General features: G+C 33.1%; 2 protein-coding genes across 5 annotated transcripts; one reads left to right on the top strand and one right to left on the bottom strand.

Annotated features, from left to right (window-relative positions):
• Window positions 1–447: 447 nt before the first annotated feature.
• On the bottom strand, window positions 448–10,186 carry LOC110611863 (plant intracellular Ras-group-related LRR protein 6). 4 transcript variants are annotated; one of them, XM_021752393.2, is made up of 22 exons: window positions 10,019–10,185; window positions 9,772–9,835; window positions 9,512–9,648; window positions 9,304–9,390; window positions 9,092–9,167; window positions 8,451–8,525; window positions 8,250–8,319; window positions 8,062–8,139; window positions 7,912–7,972; window positions 7,706–7,784; window positions 7,201–7,291; window positions 6,917–6,977; window positions 6,770–6,837; window positions 6,520–6,590; window positions 4,584–4,721; window positions 3,511–3,615; window positions 2,614–2,738; window positions 2,374–2,470; window positions 2,029–2,103; window positions 1,432–1,487; window positions 957–1,050; window positions 448–660 (listed from the first exon to the last, which is right to left on the bottom strand). In XM_021752393.2, exons 1-21 carry the CDS (start codon window positions 10,081–10,083, stop codon window positions 975–977), a joined length of 1,755 nt encoding a protein of 584 aa, XP_021608085.1. In that variant the 5' UTR covers window positions 10,084–10,185; the 3' UTR covers window positions 448–660; window positions 957–974. The 4 variants fall into 4 exon arrangements, 3 of the variants coding, with proteins under 3 accessions (XP_021608085.1, XP_021608086.1, XP_021608084.1); XM_021752394.2 differs by having other exon boundaries at window positions 448–624; XM_021752392.2 differs by lacking the exon at window positions 448–660 and having other exon boundaries at window positions 828–1,050.
• A 528-nt stretch (window positions 10,187–10,714) lies between these two features.
• Window positions 10,715–11,529, top strand: LOC110612103 (nuclear/nucleolar GTPase 2). Its single transcript, XM_021752767.2, has 3 exons — window positions 10,715–10,838; window positions 10,928–11,159; window positions 11,255–11,529. Exons 1-3 carry the CDS (start codon window positions 10,776–10,778, stop codon window positions 11,371–11,373), a joined length of 414 nt encoding a protein of 137 aa, XP_021608459.1. The 5' UTR covers window positions 10,715–10,775; the 3' UTR covers window positions 11,374–11,529.
• The last annotated feature ends 4,500 nt before the right edge of the window (window positions 11,530–16,029 follow it).

The following is a 16,029-nucleotide window of genomic DNA, read 5'->3' as shown; positions in this document are numbered from 1 at the left end:
AATTAAAATTTTTATTTAAAATAAAATAAAATAAGTAATTAGTTTTCAATTTCTTTAGAGAACAAAGATGAGGAGTTGGAAAAAATAAGAATAGACTTAAAGCTCTATTGATTTATTGAAAATAATTTGCATATTTATTTATTGAAAATAATTTATACATGAAAAAATGTGAATAATTTCATATGAGAAATATTTTTTAATAAAATAAATTATTTTTTATTTTTTATTTTAAATTTAAAAATAAAATATATTAATAAATTTATATATAAATATATTAAAAAAATTTTAAAAGGGTGGAAAATAATTTTTATTAAAATGATTTATTTTTTTAATTAAAAAAATATTTTTCTGAAACTATTTTTCTCGAAACAAGTAACGAGGTAAAAAATAAAATGTTTATTTCTCATTTTAACAAACAGATAACCTGTTTTAACTTTTTAAAAAACAGTTAAAATTAAGTAATTTGATTAGAATAAATTAAAGTCTAATAAGCTTAATTAATAATGAGAATAGAACAAATTTCAAAATCGAAAAACTACGAATAAAAAATTGCCCCGAATCCAGTATTGCATAATATCTGCAATATCATCCATCTCTCCCTCGCTTCGACCTCCAAGCCTCGGTCTATAAAATATGAAATTGAATAAAGTTTATTAATTTCTGCAAAAAAAAAAATTTGGAAAAATTACCAAAGTATTATGTTGGTCAGGCAACCGTATTACCTTCATTCTAGTGTTTTATTATTGAAGCCAGCTTGGGATTTATTCTCATAAAATCAACAAAAGTTAATACAAGCAGAAGAGGAAATCAACAATAATACAACAATCTTATGAAAAGTAGCCACATAGCCATTTGTACGTAAACTCAAGAGTTGCACAAGTGAGGTCTTCCAATCACACTTCCATCAACCAAAAAGTAAAAAAAAAAAAAAAAAGTGTAAAAGCAAGCAGGGGTACCAAAATAAGATGAACAAGCTACTGCTCTGGAATTTTGTCCTTCAAATATTTCAGAACAGCCTTGGTTCCTCTATCTAAAATCGTCCTTCGTATGCTGTAGGAAAAAAGAAATATTAATATTAATAAATGTAGAACTATCATCAGGATAATGATTCAAAATAAAAGGAATGTCTGAATAAAAGGGTGGCCTCATGGACGATGTTTCAAGTCCAACAGACACTCCCTTTCTCTCCCTTGAGATTCATTCAACAGTCCTTGCTAAGTAAAAGCTTTACTGCCCAGGAAATATTATTTTTCACTCATTGTCAAAGAAATCTTCCCTTCCTTTTCACTTTGATAGAAGAGTCAAAAAGTTCAATTGCCAAAATAGAAACTACTAAATGGACTTTGTTCATGAAACTTCTCCATAAACCAATTCAGTTAGAATTAAAGATGTAATCTGAACACGTATCTATAAAGTCAATGAGTATCATACCTTCTTAATGGATTTCCATCAAGTCTCAAGGCCTGCAGGCTTGGCTCAAGCAAACCCTGAACAACAAAAGGCAGAGCTTTTATCCCATAATAACTAAATCAAATCCAACATTATATAGATAACTTATTAATGATCTACAGTTAAGTTATAGCGTCAAACAGCAAACAAAGAGTTGAAAATGTTGAAGCTTGTCATAATGAAAGTTCAGAGAAAAAAAACGCTTTGAAATTATCTATGAACCATAACAATAGAATTATACAATCGCTAAAGGGAAAACAATTCATGTAGTTGGTTATGGTTCCTAGCAATAGAATTGGGCAGCTGTAAAAGCACTTGCTCAATCATAGTTTAATTTGCTAAAAGGAGACTTATACACAACCCTCAACTAATCATACAACGGTTGTTCATTAGGAATGTACGGACCATCATGGCTAAAAGATTAGAAATTAGCCCTCATTCAGCAAAATGGAGAATTCATCAGTTGCACAGTTTCTTTACTTCTCTTCTCTTTTTTGGGGATGAGACTTTGGGAAGGGGAGGATGTTTAAAACAGGAAATTCTATGGCCATGAATTGCGAAAAGACATGGTATTCTGACCAGCTCTGGTGGAAGTGCTGAAATATTATTGTCTGACAGGTCAAGCTCAGAAAGAGAAGTAAGATTTTTTATACCCTGCATGTAAAAATTAAGAGAGTCAATAACTTGCTGGCAGGCAATGCGTCGAAAGTTATGATTTTTCCCTTTTCTAATAAAGGCAGCACATCTATTTCAACAATCAATGAAATAACTAAGAAAAAAAAATTATGTACTAGATGAATCCTTATCCCAGTCTCTTTTATAAATCAACATTAGAGTCATGGAAAAAATTGCTAACTTTAACAAGTTTAATAAACAAGGAGTTTCATATGCAGAATATTCTTTGTCCAAAAACACACATAATACCTCTGGGATTGATTGTAAAGCATTTCGGCTCAAGTCAAGGATTCGCAGTTGTCGTAAGCTCAATATATCAGATGGTACCTCATGCAATTGAACATGTCTGTCAAGTTAATACAGAAGTAAGTTGAACATAAAATAACAATGAAAATAATTTTACAAGTACAAAAATGTAAATACACGTTATTGCAGGCACACACACACATGCGCGCGCGTAGATATAGTCACATTTTCAAGCTAACCCACCTTAGGTAAAGCTCCTGCAAATGAGGCATGCTGGAAAATGCTGGACGCTCAGGTAACAAAGATGGATTACCACTCAGATCCAAAATCTGAAGGGTTGAGACTGCTTGAAATCCATTTGGTGGAATCTGCTTGTAAAGTAAAATCATGAGTACTCCAAAAACGAAAGATGAATAATCATAATGAAGAATTTTGGGAGGAATATTTTATTCTATTCCAATTGAATTGACCTTTACAAGGTTTGAGCATTTATACACAAAGAATCAACCTAAATTAGGAATATTTACAATAAGAATAAAATTCCTATAATTAAGCCTAATTAGGATCCCAAAAATCTGAATCCTCCTAATTAAGAACCTTTTATGTTACACATAAAAAGTAAAACATAAGAGAAACTTGAAATCCTTCTGATAGAATACATGGATCAAGAAAATACGGTAGCCAGTTCTCACTAATGAAAGCAAGCTCTATAACTTTTGTAAAATACTCTCCTAAAGACAATTTTGTATATAGAAAAGAGCTCCAACCTTAAAAAACCACAAGATGTACATATGCAAATCTCAAAGCAATGGGGATGAGGATGGGAAAGGAGAAGGAAGACCTCAGGAAACATCTTTTACTCTTTAGAACCCAGAACTGACAGCAACACCATTCTAACTTCCTCATTTAAGGATTAATCTTGTGACAGTAGATAATTCACAAATTATTCTTAGAGACAAACTTGAACCACTTGAAGGATGTCAACTATCAAGACTGTTAATGATATCAAATATTGAAACTTTAAAAGTTAACAAGAACAAGAACATAAACATGATGATGACAACCTCAGTATCAATTACATGTCTCTGCATTATCTTATTTCCAGGTACAATAAAAAATGACTTATCAGGTCCCTTTTACCTGTCTGAGTGGATTATTGTCCAGCTTCAAACATGAAAGATTAGCAAGTGATTTCAGAATTGCAACAGGCCACTCTTGGATCTTGTTCCTGGATAAAATCAAACTCTGCAGATTTGCATAAATATAAATATGAATCACCAATACTTCCAGAGCTTATTATTATTATGTCCTTAGTCAGATATTGGTCAGTCAAAATTTAAAGGAAACATACAACGAGGTAGAAACACATTTCACTCTTTGACAATTCGGGGTACGTTACAATTTTTTGACAAAATGCTGCCCTAAGAATTACGTTAGCACTTTAAGAACAAATGTCCTAACATTGTTAATTCTGTTTAAGCAACAATATGAGTGTAATGAAATAATATTTCTTAAAAATGTCTTAGGTACTACAAATAATATGAAAAAAAAGAAAGAAAATGGAAGTAACAATTTTTATTGAAAAGAAAAAAAAATACTATCTATTGATTGTCTATTGCCACATCTGCATAACTAACATCGTTAGAGCATTTGTCCTTAAAGTGTTATCTGAGTAAAGCTCACAGTACCATTTTGTCAAAAAATCAAACCACATACTTGTGAAACCTCGGGATACCTTTTTGTACTTCTCCCAAAATTTAAAAACACCAATCTAAGTAAATAATATAGATTAATTGCTAGGATATTTAATAGAATATAGCATACAATCTTTCTCTATTATTATTATTTTGGTTACACAAGACATCATAGATACCCAGCTAAACATAAAAAAGCCATTTTAAAGGTTGGTGATGACACAAAAATACCCAATCAAAGGATGTGCAAGAAGAAATTGTATGACAAAGTGGTTAGCTTTCATATGAAAGAGCACTTGTTCACAGATACTTCAAGCACAATAAGCATGTAGCTAGATAAGTCAAACACACCTATTTCTGGGTTGCATTCTTGTCCTTCATTCGTTACTAGAGAAGTTATCAACTCACATTTTGATAGTCCAAGACACAAGGAATTTTAGAGTTAAAACAAATAAAAGTAGCTAGTTGTTTCACCTGGAAAGCCTTGGTGCGAAAATAAATGACAAATTACTAATTTACCTGGAGGGATGTGCATGAAGAAAGTTCTACTGGCAGCTCTTGGATTGAATTCCTAGAAAGATCAACTTTTACCACTTCACATGATTCCCATACTTCTGACGGAACAACATTTAAACCGAGCCCTGCAAGAGAGAGTTCCTGAAAGTACACATTAATAGAGGTAAGGAAGTCAATATATAGTGATGTAGAACCATTGATTTAAATCGCAGACATTGTCTCAGTTATGGAAGCAAGCTTGCAGACCTTAATGTACGGTATTGCTCGATCATTATACCTTTTTTTGGGAAAATTTTGCAAGGTTCATGAGATGAATAGCTATTAAAGATATAACTAATACTAAGATATACAACTAAATAATAAATATCAAATATCAAATAAGACATTAAATCAATTATTTTAAGATATCATTAGCACTAATCAATTTAAAACTACAATAACTAAGATATAAAATAAGCATATTGAGTGTTGTTCATTGTAGTAGGAATCCTGAATGGGTTGGGAGAATATGAATGTAGAAGTATAGATTACTTGCCCTCCTTCACTTCAAATAAATCTTCACTACTTAATGATCTTATCTGAAGAAATGAAGATTTGTGAAGTTGGAAAATTTACGAGAAACAGATGTACCATTTTAAAACTTAAAAAAAATAAGCTATCTACCTCTCTGCACCATAAATAAAATCAATCCTATTGGTTGATGTGTGTAACAACTGTTAGTCATTAAGTAATGGCCAACGACGGCAATTACCTTTACATGACAGCCATTAAGCATAACAATTCTTTTCCACATTTATTTAAAAGGGTATCAGTAACGGTACTCCCCATACCTGTAAATAACAGTCAATATTTAATGTAGTAGACATTATTGAAAGCTGTGTTAGAACTACAAGACAATATAAAACACACAATGGAAGGAAAATGATACTCAAAATTCACTTAGTTCTCAATGTTCAAAATATGCCAAAACTAACATTGAAGAACCCAACATAATGCTTACCTAGAGAAATAATCGAAATACCAAAAAATAACCTAAACAATTAAAATACCCCAATACTAGAAGGTTCTGCATCAAGTAGATCAAATAGAAAGCATAGGACTACTGCAGATTACTTATGGGAACACTGTGCTTATGTAGCATGGTAGTATAATAAATTTTGTAGGCATCAGAAAGCTTTGATTGTAACATCTCTTGATGTCAAGACCAAAGACCTCAAACTGAATTCTGTTCATACTCCATACCTACCTAGGCATGGTTTAAGGGAAAAAGAAGGCTACCCCACTGTTCAGTGAAATATAAACCCACAGTTTCGAGTATCTCACATGTGGAAAGCAGGAGTCCGGCATTATTATCCAACTGAAGTATAATTTTATGTTTACTTAACCCCACAACAAAAGTTACCAGAACTTCTTCCTAATATAAATGACATCACTCCAGCTAGAAGCCTCTCACAGCGTGGATCTAAAATATGTGATGACCACATTATGCATAAGGAGCCACATTGCTAGGATCCAAGTTATTTATATGGATCAAATATAAAGACCCAAATTTGCATAAGGTCCAAAAAGGTTCCATCTTTTTTCACTGTTTGAGACATAACTTAGTTGGAAGTCAGGCTCCTTGTTTTCTTCAACTACCTCTTATCACCATATAAATTAGTTAGTACATGACCTAGATGCAGATTCAAATTGGATGTGTTGTACCCGCACTTTATGCAAGTAGAAAAGTAGCCTCTTAGAAGAGAGAGCTGGTATATAAAGACAGAAGGGAGAGAGAGAGAAATAGTTGATTGCATTGACAGGATAATGTGCTTACAAGTAGAGACTTACTTATAGGCTCACTCAAAAGTGAAACTAATCTATTTGAAACAATTTATGAGAAGAGGTTAAGTTCAAATTAAATGAAGAGAAGGTTAAGTTCAACCAAAATGAAGAGCACCTTGGAACTAACAGATAATCGAGCTGCCATGGCAATAACATCCTCCTTTGCTGGAGTAGAAACTTCAGAACCTACACAGGAAGGATATTTTCTTTTAAGCTATTTATAAACCAAATATGTAAGTCAAGAACATCTGGTTTGGAACTGTGAAAACAACAGAATAATTTGTGGAGAAAAACATATTAGAGAAAGTAATGAACTTGGAAATTAATTATTGGTCGTTTCAGATGTGTGGCAAAAACAAGCTTACCTTCACCTTCAGAAAGTCTACTACGAAGATACTTCAACAAAGCAGGTGTTGGTCCAGAAACTAAAGCGCTGGCAAGGAGGGAAAATCATTTTAACAAACTTGTATAAATGCATAGAACATTTACATGGACAATTTCCATGCCCCCACCTTCGTATAGTTCGCAATGGATTTCCAGTAAGCAGTAGTTTTCGCAGAGTTGTCATCTTTCCTAGACACATTATAGAAATTGACAAAGTGATTATATGTTGGCCAATGGATAAACCCCTGTCCTTCACATGGACAAATTGAAAACAGATATCATTCCTTCATATTATCCAAAATCTGTGAAACAAATATGCAAGGTTCCTCAACTATAACTGTATTGCATCAATTAATTTAGACTCAAATATTCCAGGTTTAATTTCACAAGCCCTAGGATTTGATAACCATACCAATCTCTGAGGGCAATCCACTCAATGAATTATTTGAAAGATCCAGGACTGAAAGACGTAATCCGCATGCCTCCTTAGGAAATTCCTTCAACTACACAAGCATGAAATAATTAGTATTCAGGTCATAATTTAGTGATCTAGTACTCGCACATAATAACATTTTGAACAGTACTTTACATTTGATCTAATAAATATCTATTACAGGATTCTGCAGAAATCAATTCATTATAAAAGAAAACAATGAATAATTTTATTTCAGCATTGCTAAAAGATAGGCAACTAAATTTCCAAAGAAATTTTTGTGATGACATGGATTATCAAATACTGAATATTGGTAAACTAAGCTGGTAAAAAATTCTTTAATTTGGAATGCAAATGATTTGCTATTAGCTTTTTAAGTGAAGCTGAAGTGATACCATATTGCATTTGTACTCTTATATGTCTCAAAAGCCAAATATTGAAAGAAGGTATCCATCATATTAGAATAAAATACAACCAAGCACACCTGGTTTGAGTGAAGATCTAGTGTTGCTAAGCGACAAAGTTCCCCAAACTCTGCTGGCAATGTAGCCAGTGAATTGTTCCTGAAAGTTTTGAGGTGACAAATGCCAGATAAATGTAAAAATTGGAGCAGGTCAATAGAAAATCCACTTAATCCAACTACCACCCAATAATTCAAATGTATTGTATAAAAATAGATGATAGTATCACCCCATATAAAATTCCATGAGGGAACAGCAACCCTTTATTGATGGTGGGATAGATGAAATTCCTGCAATATGCAAAAAGACAGACAAATTTATTAGGAGAAATAGAAAAATTAAAGTTTGAGAAAGGAAAGTCCTGGGTTAGTTTAGTCACTGTTCTGATGAAGGTCAAGACGAATGAGTCGTGAAAGGCTTCCAAAGTTATCTGGTACCACTGTCAGCAAGTTTTTTGCTGCACAAACAACATAAAAAATTTAAAATTTAAATGGGTGTAAAAGTAGAATTCTGATACTAATATACTATTTTCAGAGAAATGAAACAATAGCTACCACAAGTAATTACATGCATTAAGTTCTGTAAGCACGTTCCATGATGCCATCAAATTCCCAGAAAAATCTTTTAGCTTGTTTCCCTGGCATGTTAGAAAATTCATTAAGATACAAGAGATTGTTTATCCACACACAAATTTAGATCACTAAATACTGTGACCAAAATGCTAAACAGATGTTAGTGAGTAATAGAGATGATAAAGCTTGCTAATACCTCAACATCTACTTTTGTCAATTTTGAACATTTTGCTAGGTCCTCAGGCAAGCTGGTGATAAAGTTGTTTGATGCCTGGGGGAAAAGTTTGAATTAAGAATTATCATAAATTGTAAAGATTAAGTTCAAAAAGGCCCCAATAAAGGATGATTTTTAGTTCCTACATTAACATGATCCCATTGCATCATCTGGTTTTAGAATAATTATAATTATAGAAACCACCGATGTCCCTTTTCCAGTACTTTACAACTTGATACACCTTGTCAAAGATCTTTTAGGGGAAACAAATATTAGACTATCTGTATCAAATAATACAAGAGTTGAATTATAAATTCATCATTGACTCCACAAATGAAATGAAATGAAATAGTATTACCAGCTATGACATTTGTTTCAGTGTAGGCAATACTGATTTATTATCTGTTAATTTTCCAACTTACTAATGCTTGCGGGAAAAAAAAATGACAATTATGTAGTTGTTTATATGTAATGTAGGCATTGCGAGGAAGCAATCACCATTCAGCATTAAGAAACTCAAGCTCAAATGTTACAATTTATAAGAGTCCCATGTTAACAAATAAGAATAGAAAAATTACAGGTTGTACCGGATTTATAGTTATCACAATCATGGTAAGGATTACCTTCAAGTCAGATAAATTTAAACATCTTCCAAGTGAACTTGGAAGTTCCTTAAGTTGATTGCTCGAACAATCAAACCTAGAAAGAACACATGCGCAATGAAAAACAAACAGAAAAATTAAGAATTCAACTATGACCTATTGGTAAGCATTTTGCATATGAATAGACTAACAGAAGTTAATGATTGCTATTTGATGCTTTGAGGGATGCCTACTTGACAAGAGAAGTTGCTGATCCAATTTCCTCGGGTAGTTTCTGTATCATGTTAAATGACACATCTAAAGATTTAAGCAAGGAAAGCCTGTCAAATAAATTGAAAAGAAAAATACCTTGATAAACACCAGTAAATAAAACAAAGAACACCAAAATGAGAGAGAGAGAGAGAGAAGCAGCAACCCAAATATAAGTACAGGAACACTCACTCTCCGACTGCAGCTGGAAGCTCGGTGAGTTTGTTATTACTAACATTTAGCACAGTAAGTTGAGGTAAATTTCTCAGGTCTTCCTTCAAAGTCTCAATGTTATTATGAGCCAAAATCAGCTTTTGCAGCTCCACAGCCTACCACAAAGCAATAAAAAATCACTCCCCTCCAGTTCAACGCAGATTTTCATAATTAAATACAACTTTGTGATCTTAGTAAGAAGCTTGCAAATAAAATTTAAAAAATCAAGGTAAAATTACCTCCCACCACTTCTCACCCTCCCCAACTCCATCCAAACTTCGGTATACCTCATCGGGCACTTCTCTAAAGATCGAAATACATTCAGAAAGATAATTACCTTATTAATCCCAAATGTGCATAGCTAATCATCGATTAGAAATATTCGGGTAATTTCCAATTTGTATAGCTTGGATTCATGCAAATTGTATGGAGAAACAAGAAGAGAGATTTCATTTGTCCATTTTCGAGTAGTATTAATCTACTTACCTGAGAGAACGATTGGAGAGGTTGAGAGAACCAGAGGTTCTAGCTGCTTTGATGACCCGATCCATTTCTCCTGATTGTTTGAGCAGAGATCTGCATTAACAGACTGCAGAGGAAAGCGTTTATATGTTGCAATGGGAAGAAGAAACGCCGCTGTCTGGTGAGGTTATCCACCGTAATTATTTATTTATTTACTATTATCGTCATTAAGAAAAAATAATTAAACAAATGACAGAAATTAAAGTACTAGCAATCATCAACCGTGATTCGATTTTTAAAAATATTTTAAAATATTTTTAAAAATACATTTATAAATTTATTTTGATGATACCTGTATTTAAATATATATAATAAATATGAGAAATTTGAAATTTTATTTTTTTAATTTTTATTTAAAATTTTTTTAAAAAAATTTATTAATTAATTTATTATTTTAATTTTTATGATATAAAAAATTATTAATTAATTTTTAATTTTATAAATTATTAATTGATTTTTAATTTCTTAATTTTAATTTTTATGATATGAATTTTAATACAATTTCCTGTTGCATGATAAAAAAAATTATAAATTATCTATCCATTAGCGTGGATGATATTTTTAAAATTTTGTATAATATTTAATAATTAAAATTAATAAATTAATTCATTAATATATTTTCTAAAACTCTAAAAAGATTGTAATTTTTTTAAAATGAAGAAATTAATTAACGCGTTACTATTCCCTATATAAATACCCGTTGCTGTGGTCCGAGTTATCTATGTATTTCCATCTTCTTCAACGCAAACGCAGGCCCTCCACCTTCAGCAAGCTACAAGTCCAGGTATCGTAACCACCATCTCCGATTAAGCGACTGCGTTTCAAATCTATAAATAGAAAATTTTAATTTTTGGGTTTGATATTCGACTGTAGAAGAAAATGGTGGGAAGGAAAGGGAGGAAAACGAATCGAAAACACTCGCTGTCCACAATCCGCTACAATAAGAGAAAAAATGGTGCCTCTAAGCGTAGTGCTTCCACCGTGCGCCGTCTCAAGATGTACAACACCAAACCGAAGCGCAACAATAAGGGGAAAATTCTGAAGTTTGAATTGCAATCTAAAGAGCTTCCAGACACGCGTATACGATCCGATCCTCGCTGGTTTGGTACGTTTTGCTACTAGCTTGAAGAAATTACAGTATTTCATTCTAGTATTTAACAATTAACATAGGTGTTTGATGAATTGATGTGTTTGTTATAGTGAACTCGAGGGTTGTAGATCAGAAAAGGCTTCAATATTATCGTGAAGAGCTACAGAGGCGCATGGAGAATAGCTACAATGTGATTTTGAATCAGAGAAAGCTGCCAGTGTCCCTTTGAGTGAGTGAATGTCTTCTGCAATTATGATTAGTGATTAAAATATTTAAATGATTCAAACACGTTTGATCTGTCTGAGAGTTGAGGATCTTTCTTTTCATATTTATATGCATGGAAACCAAGTTTGTAGGCGAAAGAAAGAGCTCTAATTTTCAGCAACAGATTATGATCATCGTTTAATAAGAAGGTTGATGTTTTTCTTCCTGAAAAAAAAATAGCATTATCATTGCTAAATAATAATAGTAATAATAAAGTAATTAACTTGTCATATCTGAGTTCATGATTGAAGAGGCATGCGTGCATCAACAGAGAATATGACTGAGAAATTAGAAATTTATATACCAACTTAATATTGTTTTGTTAATTCTAATCATCATCAATTTTTGGAGATGGATGAAGGCAAATAAAAATAAATGATGACTAAACTCAAAATGTTTCGCTTCAAAATGAGAGAGGCAAGGGCAATGGCCAATGAATATTAATGGAAGCTTTGCATATATTATGAAAGGATTTGGAGTTAAACGAGAGAATCTTTCAAGAAGGAACCGGCATACCAAGTGCTGCAGAGTTTGGGTAATAAGAGTAAGGCAAGAATCTTCTGTCAAACAATAGGGTTATAGAATACTATCTCATATATAATTTTATATGTTATGCACTCCTATTAATATTCAAATTCTATCCACTAAATTAAATAAATTAAATATAAACTCCTATTAAAATTTAAATTCTATCCACTAAACTAAATAAATTAAATAAAGAGGTTATAAGCTCGTAATCTGTTCCGCATCGATTATTCAATTTTACTAGTAATGATTAATATTTAGACTAATATTTAATGATTGATAAATTAAATTATAAAAAATTACTCATTGTAATACTTGATTAATCACCGTTAGAATAGTTATTTAACAGAATAGTTATTCACAGCTAAAATAGCCTATGACTACTATAATAACTAATAATATTGCTAATAAATTTAAATATAAAAAAAATTGTCAAGAAAATTGATTTTACAATATCTGTGTTTTCGTGATATAAAAAAGTTTAAATTATTATAAATTATTTTATAATTATGACATATAAAATTTAAATATCATTTAGATGAATATAAATATACGTCTTAAAAGGCTCCAGTCCCCAAGGGCTATAATAGAGTGAGATTGCCTAGAGCTCTGCTATCTCCTTCGGCCTCATGCTCTCCTCGGAGTTTAGCCTTACGAACCTTTGCCTCCTTGCTTTTTGGCTTTGAATCGGCTATGTCTTTTATAGCGTCGTTTGACTACATTTTGGAGTAATTGTTTGTTGGTTGGCCGACCATCCCTGGTCGTTCTCCTCTGCTCTTCAGTAAGTATAGTATGGCCTCGACGACTGTTGATGGAGCAATTGTCTATTTTTTCATTGTAAGCAATGACATCTGGTTTTCTAAGAGAGTTGTAGCGCTTTCTTCATGGTGCTACCGGGTCAGAGCATTTGGCTCAAGCTTCTTCGGGTTTTAAAATTTAGTGCTTATTAGTTTTTGCATATGTTACTTCAAACTCACGTGTTTGTCATGTGTTTTTTTTGAATTTTTTTTTTCTAATTATTTTGATTTCAGTCTAAATAATATTAGATCGAGTCTTTAGGAATCTACAGATTTTTTTTTTCGTGCTATCAAACACTACTTTAGTTGTTGATATCGTGGCTTCATTTTTGCGTCAATTTCTGTTTTCAGTTCAGTTCAAAACTATAAATGTAAAGGATTCTCATGAATGATGATGTACCCTTTGCAACAATTTTATCTTCTTTCACTTTCTTTATTATGTGTTTTCCATTATTAAACCTTCAATTGGTATCAGAGCCCTTTTCTTAAGGGACTTGTGAGATGGAATCTGAGGGAAATTTTTCTCCAAATGTTCCAATCATCTTTGATGGAGAAAATTACGAAATTTGGGCAATCAGAATGGAAGCCCACTTGGATGCCCTTGACCTTTGGGAAGCCGTGGAGGAGGATTACGAAGTTGTTCCGCTGCCTGAAAATCCCACCATGGCTCAAATAAAAAACCATAAGGAGAGGAAAACCAGAAAATCAAAGGCCAAAAATTGTTTATTTTCTGCTGTTTCAAACACTATTTTCACCATAATTATGTCTCTCAAAACAGCTAAGCAAGTTTGGGATTATCTGAAGGAGGAGTACGCTGGCGATGATAGGATTCGAGGCATGAAAGCTCTCAATTACATAAGAGAGTTTGAGCTGCAAAAGATGAAGGAATCAGAGACAGCCAAATAATACTCTGAAAGGCTACTTGATATTGTCAATAAAGTAAGGTTACTTGGCACTTCCTTTGATGATTCTAGAATTGGCTAGAAAATGTTAGTTACTGCTCCTGAAAAATATGAAGCATCGATCACCACTTTGGAGAATACAAGGGATTTGTCCACAATCACCTTGGCAGAATTATTAAACTCTTTTCAGGCTCAAGAACAGAGAAGGTCTATGAGGCAGAATGGTTTTGTCGAAGGAGCTCTTCCTGTCAGGCATCATGAAGATAACGAGTTTCAAAAGAAGCAAGCTGTTTCAAGTGATGAGCACATTACTATTGATTGCAATCGTAGCAAAGGTGGAAGCTCAAAAGAATATCCTCCTTGCAAACATTGTAACAAAATAGGCCATTCACCATTCAAATGTTGGAGGAGGCCAGATGCAAAATGTAAGAAATGCAATCAACTTGGACATGAAGCTATAATTTGCAAAAACAAGAAGCAAGTAGCAGATGCACAAGTTGCTGATCAAAATGAAGAAGATCATATTTTTTGTGGCAACATGTTTTTCTTCTAAGTGCAGTTCAGAATGTTGGTTGATCGATAGCGGTTGTACAAACCACATGACTTATGGCAGAACTCTCTTTAAAAACTTGAACCCTACTGAGATCACTAAAGTCAAAGTTGGTAATGGTGTCTACATCCCAGCAAAAGGAAAGGGGATTGTTGCAATTACAACAACGTCAGGTATAAAAATAATGTATGATGTTCTTTTTGTGCCTGACATCGATCAAAATTTGTTGAGTGTAGGACAATTAGTTGGAAAAGGATTCAAATTAGTTTTTGAAGATCGGAATTGCGACATTTATGACGCAAATAGAGAGCATGTTCTGCGAGTCAAAATGAGAGGTAAAAGCTTCTCATTCGATCCAACAAAGGAGGAGCAAGCTGCATTTTTTGCAGAAACCAACATCACTGAAATATGGCACAAGAGACTTGGCCATTGTCATATTCAACGTATGCTGGAGATGAAGAAAAAGGATATGATAAGAGACTTGCCGAAGTTTGCTGAACAATTGCCAAACTGTGATGCTTGTCAATTTGGTAAACAAACCAAATTGCCCTTTCCAAAGTCATCCTGGAAAACGTCACAGAAGTTACAGTTAATTCATACTGATGTTGCTGGACCACAAAGAACTCCATCTCTCCAAGGTAGCCTCTACTTTATTCTGTTTATTGATGATTTTACAAGAATGTGTTGGATTTTCTTCTTGAGATACAAGTCAGAAGTGGTTGAAGTTTTCTGGAAGTTCAAAAATATGGTGGAGAACCAAAGTGGCTGCAAAATTCAAGCTGTGAGGTCTGATAATGGGACTGAATACACCTCATCTCAATTCAACTCCTTGTGTGAAGAAGCTGGCATTGAACATCAATTCACAGCTCCTTACACGCCACAACAAAACAAAGTCAGTGAGAGGAGGAACAGATATGTGATGGAGATGGTGAGATGTATGTTGCATGAGAAGAATTTACCTAAAGGTTTTTGGGCAGAGGTTGCCAACACTGCTGTATTTCTTCAAAATCGACTTCCAAGCAAGGCATTGAAGGATCAAACACCATTTGAGGCCTGGTATGGTTTTAAGCCTTCATTGAAATTTCTTAAAGTGTTCAGAAGTGTTTGTTTTGTTCATGTTCCACAGAATAAGCGTGATAAACGAGACAAGAAAGCCATTCCTGGTATTTTTGTCGGTTACAGCTTAGTTTCCAAAGCTTACAAAGTCTATCATCCACAAACTGGAAAGATGACTATTACCAGAGATGTTCACTTTAATGAAGAGGAGCAATGGGATTGGAATGACTCACCAAAACTTTTACAAGAGCTTAGTCTTCCTGAAGAGCAATCAGAAGATAAATGGCTGGAAGAAAATATTGATGATTCACCAGTTAGAGGAACCAGGTCACTTTCTGAAATCTATCAAAGGTGTAATATGGTAGTCTATAAACCAGCTGGACATGAAGAAGCTCTTAAAGATCCAAAATGGAAAAAAGCAATGGAGGAGGAAATGTTGATGATTCAAAAGAACAAAACATGGGAGTTAATCAACAAACCTGCTGACAGAAAAATCATATGAGTGAAGTGGGTGTTCAGAACAAAATTAAATGCTGATAGCTCCATCAACAAACATAAGGCCAGACTTGTTGTTAAGGGTTATGCCCAGATTTTTGGTGTTGATTACTCAGACACCTTTGCTCCTGTGGCTCGATTGGACACAATCAGAATGCTTCTAGCCATTGCTGCTCAAAAAGACTGGAAAATATTTCAATTAGATGTTAAATCTGCATTTTTGAATGGTGTTCTGCAGGAAGAAATATATGTGGAGCAACCTACTGGTTTTATTGTGCAAGGTGAAAAAGATAAAG

The sequence above is a fragment of the Manihot esculenta genome, chromosome 3 (assembly GCF_001659605.2).
Source record: "Manihot esculenta cultivar AM560-2 chromosome 3, M.esculenta_v8, whole genome shotgun sequence".
In the NCBI taxonomy this organism is placed as follows: domain Eukaryota; kingdom Viridiplantae; phylum Streptophyta; class Magnoliopsida; order Malpighiales; family Euphorbiaceae; genus Manihot; species Manihot esculenta.
The sequence above is the reverse complement of the archived record's forward strand: the minus strand, read 5'-3'. Positions and strand labels throughout refer to the sequence as shown.

Coding starts and splice junctions, on each gene's coding strand:
- LOC110611863 (XM_021752393.2), bottom strand. CDS start 10,083: ATGGATCGGGTCATCAAAGCAGCTAGAACCTCTGGTTCTCTCAACCTC. Junction 9,168..9,303: donor TCAGCAACTTCTCTTGTCAA/GTAGGCATCCCT, acceptor TGTTCTTTCTAG/GTTTGATTGTTCGAGCAATC. Junction 7,785..7,911: donor CTCATGGAATTTTATATGGG/GTGATACTATCA, acceptor CAAAACTTTCAG/GAACAATTCACTGGCTACAT.
- LOC110612103 (XM_021752767.2), top strand. CDS start 10,776: ATGTATTTCCATCTTCTTCAACGCAAACGCAGGCCCTCCACCTTCAGC. Junction 10,839..10,927: donor TCAGCAAGCTACAAGTCCAG/GTATCGTAACCA, acceptor ATTCGACTGTAG/AAGAAAATGGTGGGAAGGAA. Junction 11,160..11,254: donor ATCCGATCCTCGCTGGTTTG/GTACGTTTTGCT, acceptor TGTTTGTTATAG/TGAACTCGAGGGTTGTAGAT.